General features: G+C 38.1%; 1 protein-coding gene across 7 annotated transcripts in view; it reads right to left on the bottom strand.

Moving 5' to 3' along the window:
- Positions 1 to 23,075, bottom strand: part of SYNCRIP (synaptotagmin binding cytoplasmic RNA interacting protein) — a 35,297-nt gene that overhangs the window by 9,389 nt on the left and 2,833 nt on the right. For all 7 annotated transcript variants that reach the window (XM_021089679.1, XM_021089676.1, XM_021089670.1 and 4 more), the window contains 8 exons: positions 22,562 to 22,680; positions 22,333 to 22,440; positions 19,899 to 20,012; positions 19,622 to 19,798; positions 8,577 to 8,712; positions 6,731 to 6,936; positions 4,187 to 4,336; positions 3,738 to 3,859 (listed from right to left, as the gene is read on the bottom strand). In XM_021089679.1, the coding sequence (XP_020945338.1) occupies positions 3,738 to 3,859; positions 4,187 to 4,336; positions 6,731 to 6,936; positions 8,577 to 8,712; positions 19,622 to 19,798; positions 19,899 to 20,012; positions 22,333 to 22,440; positions 22,562 to 22,680 (1,132 nt within the window). The remainder of the gene's footprint in view (positions 1 to 3,737; positions 3,860 to 4,186; positions 4,337 to 6,730; positions 6,937 to 8,576; positions 8,713 to 19,621; positions 19,799 to 19,898; positions 20,013 to 22,332; positions 22,441 to 22,561; positions 22,681 to 23,075) is intronic.

Here is a 23,075-nt window from a genome sequence, read left to right on the forward strand (position 1 = left end):
GATCCTGCTCCCTTTTTAAACTGAGGCTCAGAATTTCCCAACATGCCTAAATGCATAGCCAATTATACACACGGAAACTTGGTTACTTCCCTGATTATGAAATAATAGAAGGTTCCCCCACATAGAGTAATAAACAGAAAACTGACTTGAGATATAGTTAAGTTCAGTGATTACTGTTCTTTTTTTTTTTTTTTCTTTTTGCTATTTCTTTGGGCCACTCCCACAGCATATGGAGGTTCCCAGGCTAGGGGTCTAATTGGAGCCGTAGCCCCCGGCCTACACCAGAGCCACAGCAACGCGGGATCCGAGCTGCGTCTGCAACCTACACCACAGCTCACGGCAACGCCGGATCGTTAACCCACTGAGCAAGGGCAGGGACCAAACCGCAACCTCATGGTTCCTAGTCGGATTCGTTAACCACTGCGCCACAACGGGAACTCCGATTATTGTTCTTATTTCAAATAGCAATTACCCTTGCTCTTCCTTAGAAATCAATTACCACCCCAATTTTTTTTTTTTCTTTTTTGGCCGCCCCACAGCATGCAGAGGTCCAGGCTAAGAATCAGATCCAAGCTGCAGATGCTACCTGTACCTGATCCTCAACCCACCTGTGCTGGGCCAGGGATCAAAGCTACATCCCAGTGCTCCAAAGATGCCACTGTTCCTGCTGCACCATAGTGGGAACTCCCAACCAAATTTTTAAATTGCAAACTTCTTTCATACCCAGTTAAGTTTCACTCACTGTCTTAATGAGCATGTATCCTTAAAAGACACAATTTATACAATGCATTTACACACTTGTTTTGTTATTTCACTATGTTATTTGCTTATTTTATTAACTACACTCATTTTTTCAAAACCCAAGCATAGTATGTGAAACCTATGGGATGGAAGTAAAGAGAATTATATATTGGTAAAGAAGTCTTTTTTTCTGGTACAGAGGAAGCAGAATCTATCAAAATTGGAGATTTAATATTTTCCACCTCAGAGAAAAAACTCTCCATCTTTTAACCCAATATATTATCAAGACTTTTGCACAGAACTAGAATAATCCAAAATTTATATGGAATCATAAAAGACCCAGAATTGCAAAAGCAATCCTAAGAGAAAAAAAAACAAAGCAGGAGGCATAACTCTCCCAGACTTCAGACAATGTTGCAAAGCTACAATAATCAAAACAGTGTGATGGAATTCCTGACATGGCTCAGCAGAAACAAATCTGACTAGTATCCATGAGGATGCAGGTTCTATCCCTGGCCTTGCTCAGTGGGTTAAGGATATGGTGTTGCTGTGGGCTGTGATGTAGGTCACAGATCAGCTCGGATCTGGCACTGCTCTGGCTGTGGCATAGGCAGGAACTACAGCTCTGATTCGACCCATAGCCTGGGACCCTCCATATGCCACAGGTGCAGCCCTAAAAAAACCAAACACACACAAACACACAAAACAAAACAAAAAAACCCAGTGTGATAATAGTAAAAAACAGGCATTCGGATCAATGGAACAGAAAAGAGAGCCCAGAGATAAACCCAGGCACCTACGGTCAATTAATCTTTGACAGAGGCGACAAAAATATAAAAATGGGAAAAAGTCTCTTCAGCAAGTGGTGCCAGGAAAACTGGACAGCTGCATGTCCAGTGAAACTAAAACACACCCTCACATCATGCAAAAAAAAAAAATACATTCAAAATGGCTTAAAGATTAAACATAAAACATGACACCACAAAACTCCTAGATGAGAATATAGGCAAAAGAAATAAGTACAAAAGTAAACAAAAGAGACCTTACCAAACTTACAAGCTTTTTGCACAGCAAAAGAAACCATTAAAAAACTGAAAACACAACCTACAGAATGGGAGAAAATAACTGCAAACAATGCAACTGACAAGGGCTTAATCTCCAAAATATACAAACAACTCATACAACTCAACAACAAAAAACAACCCAACTGAAAATGGGCATAAGACCTAAATAGACATTTCTCCAAAGAAAACATGGCTGGGCAACAGGCACCTGAAAAAAATGCTCAAGATCACTAATTACTAGAGAAATGCAAATCATAACTACAATGAGGTACCACCTCACACCAGTCAGAATGGCTATCATTAACAATTCTACAAATAACGGATGCTGGAGAGGGTGTGGAGAAAAAGGAACCCCCCCTACACTGTTGGTGGGAACACAAATTGATTCAGCCACTGTGGAAAACAGTACGGAGGTTCTCAAAAACTGAAAACAGAGTTGCCATATGATCCAGCAATCCCATTCCTGGGCTTGTATGTGGAAACAAACAAAAAAACTGTAATTCAAAAAGATATATGCACCCCTATGTTCAAAAGCAGCACTATTCACAATAACCAAGACATGGAAACAACTTAAATTGTTCATCAACAGATGCATAGCATAAAGAAGATGTGAAAGATATATACAATGGAGTAATACTCAGCCATAAAAAGAACAAAATAACACCATTTGCAGCCACACGAATACAATTAGATACTCTCATACTAAGTGAGGTCAGAAAGACAAATGTCTAACAATATTACATGTGGAACATGAAATATGGCACAAATGCACAGACTCACAGACATGGAGAACAGACTGCCAAAGGGGAGAGGAAGGGAGTAGGATGAAATTGGGAGTTTGGGATTAGTAGATGCAAACTATTATACATTTTAAATGGATAAACAATAAGGTATAACATAGAGAATTATGTCCAATCTCTTGAGGTAGACCATGATGGAAAATAATAATAGTTAAAAAAAGAATATACACATGAATGACTGAGTCACTTGGCTGTACAGAAGAAATTAGCACAACATAGTAAATAAAAAATTTTAAAAAGGTAAATAGCACCTCCCCCAAAACAAAACTTTGGGGCAGCTAATATTTAAAACACATCTCCAGGAGCACACTCTGTAAAATACAGTAGAAAATATCCTAGGTTGATTTTTTTATTTCTTATGCAAAGGTCCAGTTACCTAGATTACAATTATTTTCACAAGTATGGTCAACAGCAAGAGCTCAACAAACATTTGAGATTCTTGGCATTTTTCTTTGACTCAAAGCTTTCAATTGAAAATTCAAGTGTTTTTTATTTTTAGTCTTTTTAGGGCCGCACCCAAGGCATATGGACGTTCCCAGGCTAGGGGTCTAATTGGAGCTGTAGCCGCTGGCCTATGCCAGAGCCACAGCAATTCCGGATCCAAGCCGTGTCTGTGACCTTCATCACAGCTCCCATCAACAACGGATCCTTAACCCACTGAGTAAGGCCAGGGATCGAATCCGCATCCTCAGGGATGCCAGTCAGGTTCGCTAACCGCTGAGCCATGATGGGAAGTGCCAAAATTCAAGTGTTTTTTAAAAGGTAAAGGCATGTTATGGATTTGTTTTTAATAGGTCTGAGCAACACCTGTTATTCACCAGTTATTCAATATTAAAATTTATACAGGAGTTCCCACTGTGGCACAGTGGAAACAAATCCAACTAAGAACCGTGAGGTTTCGGGTTCAATCCCTGGTCTCACTCAATGGGTTAAGGATCCGGCGTTGTCGTGAGGTGTGGTGTAGGTCTAAGGCAAAGCTCAGTTCTGATGTTACTGTGGCTGTGGCATAGGCCGGTGGCTACAGCTCCGATTGGACCCCTAACCTGAGAACCTCCATATGCCACGGGTGTGGCCCCAATAAGACAAATAAATAAATAAATAAATAAATAAAATTTATACAACTGTCACTTACATTTGATTCTTTGCAGCTTGCCTCTGAGCTTTTCTTTCTTTCCTTTTCTGATCTGGTGGCTTAGCAAAAACAATTTCAATATTTTCTCCTTCCAAGTCTTTGCCATTCATTTCTTCCATAGCCTTAAAAAAGTAGGTATTAATCAATCCAAGAAGTCTTTCACAACGATTATGATTAAAGTTAAAAAAAAAAATCATCTATCATTAACATTGGAAGGATGAGATAAAATAGGATTAAGATTTTATTTAAAGATCCAGCTCTTCAACTAATTTACTTTTTGACTTGGTTTAGTAAGTTAAACAATTTGCTAAGGCCAATAAAGGTTATTTAACTTGAGTAGATTACATGACATCTGAGTTTCCTTTAGTCTTCTGAAACATTGTAATAGCAGATGACTAAAAATCATCATTCTAGGTTAGATGCCTATAGCAATTCCCCCAGTTATTTACCTTGACAGCACCATCTCGCTCATCAAAATGAATGAAAGCATAATCTTTTAATTTCTTCACTCGTTCCAGTTTCCCAAACTGACTAAATGCTTTTTCTAAAATTTCTTCTGTTACAGTATTGGCAAGGTTGCGCACAAACAGCACTTTTACCTGAAATTTAAGAAAAAAAAAAAAAAAACAAAAAAAACTCCCTGTATATTTCCAAAGGATTAAATTTCTAAGATGTCACCACACCACCCCAACACTGCACACGACTTTAGTCACAACCCATTTAAAAGAAGAATATTAGAAATACAAAATAAAGACTAAATTTTCAACTCATTTGGGTAAATACCAAGGAGCATGCTGCTGGATCTAATGGGCAAAAAACCTGAACAAACATCTCACCAAAGGCATATAGATGGTGAATAAGTATATGAAGAGATGCTCAACATCACATCTCATTAGAGAATTGCAATTTAAAACAGCAAGATACCATTACAAACCTATTAGAATGGTTGAATGGTTGAGAATATAAAACAATATATTCACTGTCTTAGAATGCAAAACAGTACAGTCTGGCAGCTTTTTACAAAACTATACATACTTTTTAAAAATATATGATCCAGCAATCACATTCCTTGGTATTTACCCAAATGAGGTGAAAACATGCCCACACAAAAACCTGCATATGGATGCTTATAGCACCTTTAATCATAATTGCCAATTCTTGGAAGCAGTATAGCTGTCCTTCAGCAGGTGAATGGAGAAACTGTATTACACCAGACAATGGAATATTTAGAAATGAGCCATCAAGCCATGAAAAGACCTGGAGGAATCTTATACATAGAAGATAATCTTTGGGGGGGGGGGGCGGTGCATGCCCACAGCACTCGGAAGTTCCCGGGCCTGGGACTGAAATTGAGCCACAACAGAGTCCACACCAAGTACTTAACTGCTAGGCCACCAGGAACTAGCAGGGAAGATAATTTTTAAATGGCCACATACTATATGATTCCAACTATGGAGACAGCAAAAAGATCAACAGGTGCCAGGATAGAGAGGAGAAGGGTGAATAGGCAATTATGGAGGATTCTTAGGGCAGTGAAAATATTCTGTATGATACCATAATGGTGGATACATGACATACATTTATCAAACTCGTAGGATGTACAACACCAAAAGTGAATCCTAAACTATGAACTTCAAGTTATAATGTCTCTACGTATTTATTTATTTTTATGGCCACACCCACAGCATATGGAAGTTCCTGGGCCAGAGGTGGAATCCAAGCTGCAGCTGTGACCTATGCACAGCTGCAGCAATGCTGCATCCTTTAACTCACTGTGCTGGGCCAGGAATCAAACCTGTACCTCTGCAGAGACCGAAGCCATTGCAGTCAGGATCCTAATCCACTGCACCACAGCAGGAACTCCAATAATGTGTCAATTTAGATTAACTGACTATGACAAATGCACCACTCTGGTATGGATGTCGATAGTGGGGGAGGCTGCACATGTATGTGGGCAGGGTGTATATCAGAAATCGCTGTACTTGCTGCTCAAAAAACAAAACATGCTATGCTTAGTAGTTTCTATTAGTTATTACTTTGCAATCAAAATGAAGGTGGTTATTTCCTATGAGTATCATGCCATCTGAAACAGCTGTTGAACTTAACACTGGTAATTACGGCCTGCTTTTGAAACATTAAACAAGAGAGAGAATATTCAAAATACTAGTAAGATAAATTTTTTCAATCCTGAAAGCTCCTCTAAGTACAACTATAAAATTTAACCTTTTGCCTAAGAAAACATTTCCACTTGGTCCTAGAACACCTTAAGTGGAATCTGAATTTCTTAACCTAAAGTACTAACCAATGAGAACTTAATAGGCCAGAGGAAAAAGAATGTTAAGTAGCTTCTGTCCTCAAGACCATTTATCCTTCAATATTCACAGTTCTGATATTTCACACTCCTCTCTTGATTTAAGTGGACTAGTTGTATCAGCAAGCCTATCACCATTGAGGGGGATTCCTAAAAACACAAAGGGTAGAATAACTGTAAACTGCACTAAGGGTAAAGTGTTGACTCAAGAGATATTTGTTCTCATAGATGTCTCAACTGACTGCTGAAGCAGGATACCTAATAATAGCTAAACCTTGTAACTGCAGCAGCTCTGCTGAGGCCAGTACAGTTCACTATTTTTAGGAGTAGGACTTTTAACATAAAAACCATGTAATCTAACTGCGCCATTCTCACAAACTCAAAGAAACTGCTCTTCAAATCCACACAAAAATGAAAGGAATCATCTCCACAGCATGTAGGCTAACTACTCCATCATGAGCATGTGATGGTTCACGATTATGGTCGAGTGTCCATGAATAATTTCTATATTTATTCTCCATGCCCATGGTGTTCATTTCTGGTGTGTGACCTTAACATAGAACACTTCTATCACTTTCAAAAATAAAGCACAAAATTAATCTCATATGTTTTCCCCTCTTTTTGAAAGCATTCCCCTGCCCCCACCAACATCTCAAAAATGTTTTAACTCAATTGCCATTACCTTTGCCATAACCTCAGGATCGGGGTCTTCTATAGGATCAGCCCATTCAACAGTTCCAACATTCCCCCAGACCTTGACTTTACCACTCATTAACCTACGCCTTGCCTGGGCAGCTGTTTTGTGATCTTCATATTCAAGGAAGCAAAAACCTCTGTTTTTTTTCTTATCATCTGGTTGGTGGTATAAAATGACGTCTGTAAGACCCTCTGAAAGTAAGCAACCATTCCAGGGAAATTAGATAAGATAAGCAAGAACAAGCAGATAAAAAGATTTATTTTCCTAATATTACACTTGAATATCGAAATGAAAAATAATCTCTTATCTTTACAGAGGACTCTCAAATTACTGGTCCTTCAGTAGGTGAATGGATAAACTGTAGTACACCCAGACAATGGAATATTTTGAAATGAGCCATCAAGCCATGAAAAGACATGGAATCTTAAATGGAGGAATCTTAAATTACCTAATCCACACTTTCCAAGTGTTCCCAATGCAAAAACCCCATGGAAAGAAAAGGTACTCTTTTTCATTAGACCTGAGGACTATTCTGCTTCCATTAATTAGATGACAGAGGCATAAAATCTTTACATAGCTGTTTTAAGAAAAAAGTAGTGTAAGTCAGAAAAGGCTAGCAATTTTTCACCCCATGCAAGTAAAAGCTAATTTTCTAATGGCACTTTTATGGCTTCAAATATCAACAGGTTTATTTCAAATGAATTAGAATATATTAGTATTGTGTAAGAAAATTTCAAATGCTCCTGGAAACTGGTAACAGGCTGATAATTTGCTAAATATTCTTGGCAGACAAAAATTTTACTTCTAATAAAAGCCTGTCACTTGGAAACTGGTATAAAAAAACACTTTACAATTCAAGGAAATTGATCCATATTGACAATGTATAATCTTTGCTTATACCAAGAGTATTATTCCTATAATTTGGAATATCAAATCACTACACAAACATCTACATTAAGAAAGTTAACTTATTAAAAAAAAAAGTCAACTAGTACAAAGCAAGTATAATGGAAAAAATAAAAATCATTAAAGAAAGAAAAAAAAAAAAAAAAAAGAATGTCAACTAGGTGTTCCTGTTGTGGCTCAGCAGAAACAAATCTGACAAAACAAATCCATAAGGACGAAGGTTCGATCCCTGGCCTCGCTCAGTGGGTTAAAGATCTGGTGTTGCTGTGGTGTAGGCTGGCAGCTACAGCTCTGATTCAACCCCTACCCTGGGAACCTCCACATGCCGTGGGTACGGCCCTAAAAAAAAAAAAAAAAAAAAGAGAGAGAGAGAGAATGTCAACTAGCACTCTGAAATGCGTAAAAATACACAAAGAAATACAATCTTTCAAAACAGGAGAAGTACAACAATGAGTATGCATACTGAGTTCAAATTCCTTACTAGCTACATTAACATTCAACAAGTTAATTCCAAAAACCTTCTATGCCTGTTTCCTTATCTGAAAAATGGTGTGACCTATCTCATTTGGCTATAGTGAGAATACATTGGTCAATAAATGCAGTGTTTAAACAGTGTCCGGTACATAGCAGTAATTACCTCAGTATTAAGTTTCGGAGTTCCTGTTGTGGCACAGCGGAAACGAACCTGACTAGGAACCACGAGGTTGCAGGTTCAAATCCTGGCCTTACTCAGTGGGTTAAGGATCTGGCGTTGCCATGAGCTGTGGTGTAGGCTGGCAGCAACAGCTCCAATTACACCCCTAGCCTGGGAACCTCCATAAGCTGCAGGTGCAGCCCTAAAAGGACAAAAGACAACAAAAAAATAAAAAGAAAAAGAAAAACATAAAATAAAAGTTGCACCTCCTTCCAAATAAATCCAACTTACCTGTTACTTTGCTAAATTCTTCAAGAATCTGTTCCTTGGTTTTACTCTTAGGAATAGAGCCCACAAAAAGCCTGTTGTTGGCAACCGAGATGCAGACACCAATATGTTTTCCAGAACGAATTTCATGATTATTATACTGAAAGGGGGAAAAGTGCAGCATGTTTTTAAAATTCCTAAATGTTCCTATTATAGATGTTTATTATAGAAAGATATGCAAATCCCATACACAAAAGCAAAATCTTTTTAACAAATTTCAACATTTAAGTTTACCAATATTTTTATCCTTTAAAAAATTATAATCTGAGACAGCTACAAATATTGTACTGATATAACACATTAAACACAAGTTAATGAATACAAAAACTGTTAAGTCCTTGAAATTTAGGAAACTTGATAAAAATTAAGAATCATGTCTGTAAGCAGGTTAAATTTCAAATTACAGATTCCATAACACCCTGTTTTCTACTTAAATTCATCCTGCCAACCAGTTATCCTCATGCAAGGGAAGCTAATTCTTGTGCCAGCAAGCTTTCTGTCTTTATGTTAATCAGCACCCGATACCCAATTTTTCCTTCTCCCCTAACTACTTGTAAAAAGTTGCAAAAAGGAATGTGGCTTCAAATACTTAAGTTTAAAAGGAGAATCTTGTTATTCTGAATCTGACTATTTTTCCCCCTCATTCATTTTTGTTAAGCCTACAATATAGTTGGAGAAAGACAAGCAGTTATGGTCAAAGTATAAAAGCAACCATAAAACTACAATAAAAAGTAAACTTAATCTTCAAGTAGCCAAATTTCATAAAAAGGAAAGATACTGTAGAGGCAAAATTGGAAAAATTCTTCCGTTATTCCTATCCTTACATACAGTTACATCAGGTCTAAGAGAAGAAACTACAAATAAGTCAGAAAACTAATTCCTCCTTGATCGACCCTTTCTCCAACTTCAGATATTCAAAACCAAACAAGTTCAAACATCCTTCCTCCAGTTCAGAACAGTTTTGTTCTTTTTCCCCACTGACTCAGTTTATGCTTATCAAAGTCTCTGGTCATTATGATCCCAGGACTATCTATACTCTTTACAGTTATACCAGAGACATTTTTTTTCAAATCACAATTTTGCCTATAGAAAAAAATCTCAGTGACTCCGCAACAGCAAAAAAAAATTCAAGTCCTTGGACATTATTGAGGCCATCCTAAAATTCCTACCCCTTCTTCCTTTCCTCCATGATACTATAACCTTAGCTAATTATAAATCAGTTCTTAAACAGCTTACATACTGCTAAACCTCTAAATATAAATCTTTCCCTGGGAATTCCCGTTGTGACTCAGTGGTTAACGAGCCTGACTAGTATCTGTAAAAACAAAGTGAGTTAAGGATCCAGTGTTGCTGCAAGCTGTGATACAGGCTGAGGATGGTGCTCTGATCCCACTTGCTGTGGCTGTGGCATAGGCTAGAGAAGCTACAGCTGACTGAACCCCTAGCCTGGAAATTTCATATGCTGCAGGTGCTGTCCTGAAAAGCAAAAAAAAAAAAAAAAAAATTACTAAAAAAATTTTTTTTAAGTTTTCCCTGAAAGCATTATCTAAACTCCTCTGCATACCTGTAAACTTGAACTCAACCATCAAATATCCTGCAATCCCTAAATGCTATAAAGGTCAACAAAAATACCATTCTATGTGAACATAGATCAGCAGTTCTCAACAGAAGTGATTTTATCATCACCTGCCCCCACACACCCCCACATTTGACAATGTCTAAACACATTTTTGTTTGTCAACTAGATGTACAGCTTGCTGCTGGCTGCTGGTATTTAATGGGTAGGTAGAGGTCAGAGATGGTACATCCTACAATTTACAAAATAGCCCAGCATAATGAAAAATAACCTAGTCTAAAATATTAATGCTGAGGTTAAGAAATCCTGCCCTGGACTTTTTCTCATGGCATTTATATTCTATTTAAACCAAAACCCTCTTTAAAAAGTAGAAATATGAGTTAACTGCAAATAAAGCTATGGTGGAATCCACCATTACATAGGATTATGGACAAATAGCCTACAATACCCTAGTACACAAATAAGTTAACTTAATGACACAATAAATTGCTTTAAGACATGTACATTCTTGGAGTTCCCTTGTGGTGCAGAGGATTAAGGATCCAGCATTGTCAATACAGAAGCTTGGGTCACTGTTGTGGCTAGGGTTGGATCCCTGGCCCAGCCAACTTCCACATGCCCCAGGTGCAGCCAAATATAAAACAGAAAATAAAACAGAGGCAGGGGTGGGTTGTGTGAACTAAATTTATGAAAAAAAAAAAAAAAAAAAAAAAAAAAAGACATGTACATTCCCTAAATATCAAATAGCCAGCCTTAACGATAAATCAATGGCTTTTAATTTGGTTATCTAGTCTGTAACTCCAAGAGTTGACAAAAAGTCAGAAAAAGAATGGAAAGAAATACCAAGTTTTTAAAGGCAAAAGTAGGAGTTATTCTGAAGATCACAGAATTTGGTATCATTTCTCCTATTTTGTACTTTTACTTTCTAAATGTTTTAAGAGCAAAGACTATTTACTATAAGAAAAAACTTTTAAGAAAAATTAGAATTATTGGTTTTATCACTTACATCAATATTAACAATGCTACTTCATTGTTTCTTTCTTTCCTTCTAACATCATTGGCCTTGCTACCGTTAATCAAGGTGGGGTAGATATTTAGAATGGCTATAGTCTCTGGACAATATAAAGACATTAATATTTAGCAGGATTTATAAAGTAAACTACAACTCCACATTTTTCAATTAAAAAAATTCAAAGTAACCCACAGGAAGTAAACTGGCTTTCCAATGAAAAGAAGTCATTAAAGGTACAAAGGAGACCATCTGGGCATATTGTCCAAACAAAGCAAAAGTGCCCAGAAATAAACAATTCTTGAAACAATGCCCCATCTACAGATTAAGCATGCATTTTTATGTACATATTTGAGTGGCTTAACTTTTCTAACTCTAGCATTTTTCCCCCATTTTTAGCCACCCCATGGCATACGGAGTTCCTGGGCCAGGGATTAGATCCAAGTTGTAGCTGCAGCAATGCTGGACCTTTTAACCTGCAGTACCAGGCCAAAGATCACACATGCATCCTGGAGCTGCAGAGACCTGCCACAGGAGAAAGTCTGCTCTAGCATTTTTAAGATCCATCTATCACCTTAAATTCAAACATAAACTTTGCATCCCATTAGGTGAATAACAGTCACTTAGATGGAAGAAGGTCACTACAAAAAACAACTGTTGTGAGCCTTCATAGAGATTCTAATCTAATGCTGATAAACCCTTACTCTTAAAGGTTAGTAATCAGGATATGATGATAACAAAAGTTTTAAGTGGAGTTCTCATTGTGGCTCAGTGGTTAACAAATCCAACTAGTATCCATTAGGACGCAGGCCTCGCTAAGTGGGTTAAGGATCTGACGTTGCCATGAGTTGTGGTATACAGTCGCAGACGCAGCTCGGATCCTGCGTCGCTGTGCTGTAGGCCGGCAGCTACAGCACCAATCTGATCCCCGCCTGGGAACCTCCCTACGCCGTGGGTGCGGCCCTATAGAAAGACAAAAAAAAAGTTTTAAAAAATGATCTCTCTCAAATACTAGGAAGGTGGGCACCAAAGTTAACAAGTTTTAGAAATCTAGCATTCAGATCAGTAGTGCAGTGAGGTAACCAAACAAAATAAAGATGAACTCTGAACATTAACCAATACAGGTTCACTATTTCAGAACACCAAAACAGGAGTTTTAGAGCCTGGAACATTCCTGTCACCTAGGCTCAAGATATTAAGTCACTCTTTCCTTCCCTCATAACCAGTCTCCAAATCCCCAGAAATTTAGCAATCTTAGATTTGGATTCTGACGCAGAAGTGGTTGCTCAGTCCGAACATTTTCCTTTTTTTCTTTTTAAGGACCACACCTAGCATGTGGAAGTTCTCAGGCTAGGAGTCAAATCGGTGCCACACCTGCAACCTATACCACAGCTTGCACCAACACCGGATCTTTAACCCACTGACTAATAAGCCAGAGATCAAACCCGCATCCACCCAGACACTGTTGGGTTCTTAACCTGCTGAGCCACCAACAGGAACTCCAATCCTAACTCTTCTTACAGCAGCAAAATTGCTACTTCCCAAGCCGGTCCGTTTAAGTCTTCTTTACATTGAGCTAAAAAAAAAAAAAACTTCACTGAAAATTCTACAATAAATCTATTTCCTTCTCTAAATGACAGCACTTTATATACCTACACACAACGCTTATTAGAACTCGATCCTCTTCTGTGCTTGGCTAATCATTCCTTGACAAACTAAACTACTTCCAAGTTTCACTAAACAGTGACAGCCATAACACAATACTGTAGGTGCAGACTGAGACTAAAGAATCTACAATAAGCTGGAGACTAATCTTACATTTCTAGACCCCATGCCTCTCTATAACATGTAGTCCATGATTATCTTGGCTTAATTGGTAATCCACACTGTTGACACACTACAGCTAATCTGTGGACTAGTCATGTATAGGACTTGACTTTCAGTCCCACTCAACTTCATCCTGCTGGTGTAAACTACTGCCACAGGCTATCAAAATCTTTTCAGATCCTGATTTCTTTCATCCATGGCATTTACTACTACATGTAGATTCAAGCAATCCAACCATGCCCTCATCTAAATTATTGATTTAAAAAATGGAATAGAACCTATAGCATATTGCATCATACCCACTCAAAACCTCAACAATATCATGCAAAAAAAGTTTTTGTCCAGGAGTTGTGACTACTGCCTTCTGGCATTGACTTTACACAAGTTTTATCTCCCCTCCCACAAAACAATGTTTCAACTGGATTCACCTATGTCATTCACTGCCCCGTTCAAACCTCTTTTATCACAAAGCTTCTAACAATCCCAACCCAAAGCAATCTATCCCTTCAACCCTCCTTTACCCTGTGAACCACCACTTCAATTGTAGTTAGCCTCTCATGTCCTAGAAATTTCAAGTCAAAAAAATGGATCAAACTACTTTGTATGCCCATAATGAAAGTTTTCATGTTGAACATACGAAACATTTGTTAATTGCTACTAAAATATTTTATGGACCTGTCTTGTCAGCTGCACTCATGAAAATAGTCATACATTGGTGTATACAACCACTTCGGTGAATAAACCATCAGTAGCTATTAAAATCGTAACTCAACATGCAAACAGAGATCAGTATTCCAATCTTCACAACAAAGACATTTTCAGGAGTTCCCATTGTGGCTCAGCAGTAACAAACCCGACTGGTTATCATGAGGACTGGGTTCCATCTCTGGCCTCACTCAGTGGGTCAAGGATCCGGCGTTTCGGTGAGCTGCAGTGTAGGTCACAGAAGTAGCTTGGATCAGGTGTTGCTATGGCTGTGGTGAAGGCTCCAATCCAACCCCTAGCCTGGGAACTTCCACATGCCGCAGGCATGGCCCTAAAAAGCAAAACAAACAAAAAAAGGCATTTTCAGTAGGCTACTTCTATGGTATAGAACCATAATGGGCACTGCAAAGCCAATTGGCCTTGGGCTCCAATTCTAGCAATACACCACACAAATACATATACATACTTGCCTACCCTTCCTGCTGGACTTTGTGACAATGCCAAACACTACATATATTTCCAAGTACCCCCAAGGGTATGTGGGGGGCATCACCCCCCATTAATCTTTGTTAATCCCTATGACTAACAGTAGCACAAAATTATTCAAATAGAGGCTAGAAAACATAAAAAGCAAAATTGCCCATAGCTAATATGGGGACATTATAAATTTCTGTGTCATAAATAATGGATTAGATGGCACTGGTCAGCCATCATTTATCCAGTACCTACTTTACAGTGGCACTGTTCTAAAAGATGAGAAGAAAGAAGAGCACTTTCTGATGGGAAGACAGAAGAAATAACCTTACAAAGTGGAGAGATAATTTCAAGTGCATCTAAGCATTTTTTATCTTGTTCATGGAGCAACTGGGTGGTAAGCTGTTCAAAGTCAGGAAAGGCCTTTTAAGATCCGATTGATGGGTCAGTGGTAGCAGTGATAACTGGGAGAAGTGGTAGAAAGAAGACAACCTTGAGATGGAAATGGTCATTGCTTTTACGTAGGAAAAAAAGGCAAAGTATGGATAGAGGGTAATAAAGAAAAATAAGAGGAGAGAGGTAAGGAGTAACTTGGATCAGACAGAGCCTTGTTTGGAAGCCATTATTAGTTTTCAGCATGGGAATGTTGTGATCTAATCTACACTGTCAAAGGGGCAACGGAAAATAATGAGACTAAGGTGAAGGATTCTTCAAACAGTACCTTAGGCTAGGGAGGAAGATCATACAAACTGGTTAGATGCCAAAAATATTTGGCAGTAGAGAAAGGACTTACATCCTGATCCGCTTTTAAAACTACCTAAACCACCACATAAATTTAAAGAATCAGGGTACTTGGTAACGTAACTTGCACTGCTGGCTTAAATGTTTATGTCTAGTTAACATTAGGCACCCGCTAAACAAACCTGGTATCCAACTAAAGCTGCATGGCCTCAGGCAAGCAACCTAGAAGAACCATGTTTCACTCACCTTGAAAAATGGGTTGAAGTGACATTTAAAGCTCCTATGCCTTAACAAGCACTCAAGTGATAGCTATTATTCACCTCTTCATGGATTTAGATCTTGCTCCCTAAGTAGATTTATCATTTAGGGATGAATTTTTCTCTCTTCTGTTTATTTTTCTTTTTAGGGCCACACCCACAGTACATGGAAGATCCAAGTCTAGGGGTTGGATCGGAGCTACAGCTGCTGGCCTACACCACAGGCACAGCAACGCAGAATCCAAGCCGTGTCTGCTACCTACACCGCACCTCACAGCAATACTGGATCCTTAACCCACTAAGAAAGGCCAGGGATCAAACCCACGCCCTCACAGTTACTAGTCGGGTTCGTTACCACTGAGTTATGACAGGAACTCCTTGGGATGAATTTTCTATTCCCCTCAAATATAAGGCAGAAGTTAGCTGAAAACAAGGTCATTAAGAAGGCTGCAGTTGCTCCAACTTCAGGCCACTCCATCAGCTATTAACATCAACCTGTTTTTATAAGAAATTTAGATGCAAACTTAAAAGCTACTGCTTTCAGAAGTTCCCATCAGCTTTCAGAAGTTCCCATCGTGGAGTTCCCGTCGTGGCACAGTGGTTAATGAATCTGACTAGGAACCATAAGGTTGCAGGTTCGATCCCTCGCCTTGCTTAGTGGGTTAAGGATCCCGCGTTGCCGTGAGCTGTGGTGTAGGTTGCAGACGTGGCTTGGATCTCACGTTGCTGTGGCTCTGGCGTAGGCCGGCGGCTACAGCTCCAATTAGATCCCTAGCCTGGGAACCTCCATATGCCGTGGGAAACAGCCCTAGAAAAGGAAAAAAGACAAAAAAAAAAAAAAAAAAAAAAAGAAGTTCCCATCGTGGCACAGTAGAAAGGAATCTGACTAGGAACCATGAGGTTTTGGTTCAATCCCTGGCCTCGCTCAGTGGGTTAAAGATTTGGCGTGGGTTAAGGATTTGGTGTTGCCGTGAGCTGTGGTGTAGGGTTGCAGATGTGGCTCAGGTCCTGCGTTGCTGTGGTGTAGGTCAGCAGCTGTAGCTCTGATTCTACCCCTAGCCTGGGAACCTCCATAAGCAGAAGATGTGGCCCAAGAAAGCAAGAAAAAACAAACAAACAAAAAGTTACAGCTTTTAGAATCCCCTGGTGGGACTAGGGGATTGAGCTGTCACTGCTGTGGCTCAGCTAACTGCTGGGGGTGCAGGTTCAAATCTTGGCCCAGAAACTTTCACTTGCCATGCCATGGGAGCAGCCAAAAAACCGAAAACCCACCTACAGCTTTTAATTGGGGAGAGGTTCATTGTTGAATTACATATATATATATAAAAAATAAGGCCGAGTACATAAACTATCTTGATCTAAGTATTTCTCAAGACATTCAAAGTACAGGAAAGCAAAAAGATATGGTGCTTCAATCTTGTCTGATCTATAATGCAATACAAGCATTTATCTCAACATTTGACTACAACTAGACTGATAGTTCAACTACCTTATATAAAAAATCCACCTTGGATAAAGCGCTAATTCAAATAGACTCATGCTATGACTCAAGTAGGGACAGTTTTCAAAACATGCTCCCTTAAGGAATACATTTAGAGGGTCACTCATTTCCAGAAATCAATATAAACTAAGAAAAAACATCCAAATCATGGAGTTCCCGTCGTGGCTAAGTGGTTAACAAATCCGACTAGGAACCATGAGGTTTCCGGTTCGATCCCTGGCCTTGCTCAGTAGGCCAGAGAATCCAGCATTACCATGAGCTGTGGTGTAGGTAGAAGACGGGGCTTGGATGCCGAGTGGCTGTGGCTGTGGCGCAGGCCAGCAGCTACAGCTCTGATTCGACCCCTAGCCCGGGAACCTCCACATGCCGCAGGTGTGGCCCTAGAAAAAAACAAACAAAAAAACCCATCCTAATCAACTTGAGAGTTTTTTACTTCTCTAGGATGTTACATTTCCTCCAAAGTCTAGTTCTTTCTTTTACTGCTGTATTAAGGAAAATCTCCCAATTCTATTATCACCCTAGCTATGGTAAAGTATTCTTTAAAGAAAAAAGCAAGGATATGTCCAATTCATCCCAGTGCTAAGAATATCTTTAAAAAATACCAAAGTGCAAAGCCTCCTATTCATTAGACAATAAAAAATAATTATGTCCCCAGATAAGGACTCAAAACACAAGCCCAGAATAAAATGTACGAAGGTTTAGGTTAAGGCAAGAGCCAGTTTCTAGACCAATCAAAATAGCTATTTGGCTATCTGGAAATTTCTATATTACGGCTGAAAAACTTGACTGTATTAATGACACTATTCTAAGCCTACAACAATGCAATCTTGGACTACATTACCTACTAAAGCCAAGGCAATTGCCCAAACTCAAATACATTTCATGTGTATTCACTGGCACTCAAAATCACCTTAGGACCTGGATTATATACCATCTTCCTCAAAGATGCTTTACTATAAGGATTCTGAAAATCACCTAGAAATAAGTTCTAATTCAAAACACACCATAATTTGTGTGTGCACGCATGTATCTCCCCCCTTTTGCCTATCCTCGAGGCATGCAGAAGTTCCCAGGCCAGGGATTGAACGTGCACTACAGCAGTAACAATACCAGATCTCTAACCCACTGCCCCACCAGGCCACTACCATAATTAGTATATTCTGGTAGCAAGAATTAAGTAGCCTACACATGTTGGTTTAATGATTCCTTTTCAAAATATTAATACAGGAGTTCCCTTGTGGCACAGTGGGTTAAGAATCCAGCAGTCACAGCAATGGCTGGAGCCTGGTACTATGGCAGCTGAGTTGGATCCCTGGCCCAGGAACTTCAACGTGCCCCAGATACACCCAAAAAAATTTAATATACAAATTACTTGTAACACTAAGTAATTCCATCAAACGAAACTAAAGTTTTACGTAATACCTGGTAAATAAGCTGGGCCTGACATCATTATATTCTGTACTAGCTTTTTGTAGTAAGACAGCTCATAACCGTCTCAATCATTCTACATATCCACATAAAAACTTACTGCTATTCTATTACTATCTGGCAAAATGTTCTATTTTCATAGATTCAACTGGATGACTTCTAAAGTTATCTTCATAGAACTCTAAAAAAGTCCTCAATTTTACCAGAACTGCTTAAACTAAAATCTTGACAGTTCAAAGGTTACCACTGAATAGACCCCTAGAAAGCTATATACTCCTGTAACAGAGAGCATTATTTGGAGGGGAAAATACGCCATGACTTTACAAGAAATAACAAACTCCTGGATTCTTCCAAGTAGCATACTTTTCTCATGTTAACCTTTTACAATACTCAATTACACACACCAGTGGAGAGATCCAAGCAATACAAAAAGTAAAACCAAGAATATCTCTTTTTCTCCTTAAGTTTTGCCTTAAAATGGGATATATCTGATTGTGAGGGAAGAAAAAATAAAATTCAGGAGAAATCAGTCTGAGAATTTCAAGTTGCTTAGAACTGCCCATAAAACATCAGATAAGGCAAACTAACATCTGCCATAGTGAATCATTTACAAGTCCCTCCCTAGTTGTATTTTTTGGTATATTTCTTGGATTGAAATTAACCTATGGTATCTTAAATCACAAAATGTAAGAACCACTTGAGTCACAGAACTTAAAACTAATTTGGGGAGTTCCTGTCATGGCTCAGTGGTTAACAAATCCGACTAGGAACCATGAGGTTGCAAGTTGGATCCCTGGCCTCACTCAGTGGGTTAAGGACCCGGCATTGCTGTGAGATGTGGTGTTGGTCACAGACGCGGCTCGGATCTGGCATTGCTGTGGCTGTGGTATAGGCCTGCAGCTACAGCTCTGATTTGACCCCTAGCCTGGGAACCTGCATATGCCGCAGGGAGCGGCCCTAAAAAAGGCAAAAAAGACACAAACACAAAAACTAATTTGAAGGAAAGTTATAATAAAGCCATAACTTGAAACATTAAAATCCTTTAAGTTGGAAAAATAATTAGGTCTTCACCTGACATCTGATATTTTCAAATCAAATATTGCCACTCTCCACAAAATCATTTATGTCATTAACTAGAAAAATCGTCACATCTTTGTGGAATACCTTTGAAAAAGGGATAGCTAAATATGTCCAGAAACTATGTGAACCCTATATATTAGTTACTATCTTAAACCTTCTATCATTCCTAAATTAAAAAAATCACTTAGCCAAATGTTTCAACGAACCATTGAACTGCACACTACCTTATACATTCTGAGTCCAATCAATTACACATGCAAAAATACTGCTACAACATGTACACAGACAATATAAAAGACAATGCCTAGTCAGCACTTCAAAAGACATTTGCTTAACACAGTAAGAAAAGGCCTGACTTTAACTGAAAATAGCGAATATGAAGGCTGAAAACAAACAAAAAGAACAACTCACCAGTTTAACAGCCTCCTGGGCGGCTTCTTTTGTACAAAAAGTGACAAACGCATAACCTCTATTGAGACCTGTTAGTGGATCCATCATTAGACGAAGATCCCATATAGGTCCAGCTTTTTCAAACAATGGAACAAGTTCATCCTCAAACAGATCTCTTGGGATCTTCCCCACAAATATCTGTAAATTAAATATGAAGTAAAAAACCATGGAGAGTTTCTTCAGGAAACCAGATACTTGTACATTTACTACAAAAGGTACAAGTTTTTAGTTTCTTTACCTCAGTGCCAACAGAAGGCTGCTGACCTGAATAAACGGAATCTGGAGGTGGTCCCCCATACTTCCTCTGTCCAGTGGTCACATCAAGTGTGTAGCCTGTTCTTTCCAAGAGTGCCTTAAAAAGTTCAAATGTCATTAATACATTTCATTCACAAGACCACACCTATGCATTTAGCACTTTAAAAAAAAAAAAAAAAATCAATGCTGTTCAAATCTTTCCATTTATTCTGGCAACATTCCCTATTAACAGGTTTCTGTTGTCTGTTTTAGAATTCCCCTTTTAACTAAAGTGTGCTTGTAATTTATAACATGCCGTAATTTATAATCAAAGTTTCAAAATCCTGGTCAAATTATTTTCTAGTCTCCAATTAATTACTGAGTAGTGCTTAGTGAACAAAATATTGACCCATCAACAACTTTCAAGGTGTATATTATTCTGCCCTTCTAAAAAATGACACACCTAATTAGGCTGAAATTAATTCTCTCCTGAAGGAGCTGGATTAAGTTATCTCCCCCAAGTCTAGCTTTCTTACCCAAACAATTTCCCAGTACCCCACACTCATACTGCCATCCTGGGCATTTGGCCAACCTTTATAGAATTATACTCCTCCAACTAAGTACAGAAACTTAGGAGTTGCAGGAAAGATAACCTCTTATTCATCTGACATTCGAGTACCATGCTTCACAGGACAGTACAGATGGCTCGGGAAAAAAATGAGTGCCAAAATGATTTGGAAAACTATGAAATTCCAACAATGTGACATAACCTCTAGGTATCTCCCTAAAAGTGAACTGTTAAAATTTACACAACTCATAATTACTCAGAGCATTAAGAACTTCTCTTCACATCTTAAGCAGAAGTACTAGAAAGAAGTAAAGCACTATTAGCTCAAAGTAAAAAACAAGAATTATTCCTTCTTCATCATCTCACCCAAAAGCACAAAACTGATTTTCTAAATAAAACCAATCTAATAATTAGCTGATAAATTTTGAACTAAAAAGAAACTAACACCAGGCACTTGACAATACTTATCAAAACACTATTAAGTAATCTCATTTAGTTTTTGAAAATGAAAATGACTAGGTAGATTTTAAACATTTTTTACTCAAAGAACATTAAATACTTATCGCTTAGCTATAAATACTGTAACTGATTAAAAAACTTTTGTAAACTCTCTTAATAAAAAAGCCCACAAAGTTCTCCATGTTTTAAGCAGTCTTTTTTCTATTTTACCAAACTGTATTTGCTTAACAGTGCAGCATGAGTTAGTAACTAAAATACACTCAAATCTATTATCATGTAAACTAAACCATTAAATGGCTCATCTTCCCTTTTTCCCATATGTAACCCCTGTGCTTCTTACACTTTAATCTTTATATGACCCAAATAATAGCTTTAACATCAATCCCTAAAAATAAAAGGAAAAACTTATACCCTCTGTCAAACATCCTATAAAAATGTCCACCTTCTTGCCACAATTTAAGTCACACTAAAGCTTTAAAGCCACCCCCTTCTAAAGATTAACTGAGTCTCATAAACTAAACTTTCAATTTTTCACTAAAATTTTAGTTAATTCTAACTCCCAATGTAGATTTAATTACAACAGGTGACAACTGTATTCTATTCCTTTGGAAAAATTTGATTCAGAATTCAAACTTTTCACTCACAGCTAGACCTTGAAAGCCTCAAATTTATAGATGATATTAAAAGCTAACGCCACACTCCAAGCTTCTCTTCCCATACCATTAAAACACACCTGACACTAATACTCTTCCTAATAACTGATTTTCTTAAACCATAACCCTTGGGTCAGGAGCAGGGGCACACTAAACCAAGAGTACTGGGTTAAAACTAATATGACCATTATTTTTTGTTATGAGCTTAAAATATTTAAAAAAGCAAAGATCAAAACCTGGTGGAATTTGAGGCCATTTACTATCCCTTGTGACCTGGGGTTAGGGGTGTTAAAATCCTAAACCCATTTAATTTGGGGGCTTGAGAATCCTAAGAAAGAGCAATCAACTGCTAAATGTACACTCTTTAGCATTATGAGGTGAAGTGATCCCCTCACATTTTGGTTCCACTGTCAGTAACCTGGACTTGCAGGTTTCCGAAATTATCTAAACAACATGGTGGCTGTTATTTCTTTAAAATCTTGTATTTAGAATAGCAATAGCACAGATCTAAGCAACAGTAGCTGGCTAACAAAAACTTCAGAATTGTTTTAGAAACAGAAATAGTAAAGAGCAGGAAACTACTCAAAAACAGTAATTAGAAAAGATTAACAAATTATCTCATGGTCACTCTTAACACCTCAAAACACACACGCACACATACACACCCACTTCACACCCAAGGAATATTTACCAAAGTCAGAAATAGTTTTAAAAACTTTGAAACTGAACAGAGTAAAAGAAAGTTTTTAAAGACATACCTTAATTTTTGCTTCATCTGGTCCTTTGCTAGAATCTGCTACTTTGGTCCCCTGTTTTTCTCTCTGCCTGTAAGTCTTCATGACTCCACATAAAAAGGCACTTTTGTTCTGTAAAGGAATGTTCCAATCATATTTAACAATAGGTGTCTTATCTGTATATAATTAAATAAAATTTAAACGAAACTACTCATTTTTTATTCTTTTTACACTGACACTAAGTTAACATTACCTGAACATGAGAGAGATCACTGTCTTTAAACTGCTGAAGAACTGCCAATGCGCCGTCTTCATTGAATTCTTTTAAAGCTTCGATAGCTCTTTCATCTAAATCGCTATGTGCAACCAGCCCTGGAGAAGAGAAAACCTAATTAGTTGTCAACTTTTAATATTTTGGAAGGGTGCTGCTGATGTTTTTAAAGACCATGTTTGCCACACGGGTGCCAACTAAGAATTCTTCCATTCCTCTTATCATCTATATAATGAAGAGCACAAATACCTTAACCGTTCTGAACTGCATTAGGAACTAAATGAGGCCTCTCAACCACACTTACAATAATGAATCAACCTTTTTATCTTGTTCTGTATCTAAGTCAGATAGTTCTGAACACTAAGTATTTCTACAGTAAATATGTAAGCTTACAAATTCTAAAATCAACCAGCAAAGTACCAAGCATGACAACTGAACCTCTACTCAATTCAAATACCACTAAAAAAGCAAGAGCCACACGGAGAAAGACAGACAA

This window comes from Sus scrofa, chromosome 1, assembly GCF_000003025.6.
Source record: "Sus scrofa isolate TJ Tabasco breed Duroc chromosome 1, Sscrofa11.1, whole genome shotgun sequence".
Classification (NCBI taxonomy): domain Eukaryota; kingdom Metazoa; phylum Chordata; class Mammalia; order Artiodactyla; family Suidae; genus Sus; species Sus scrofa.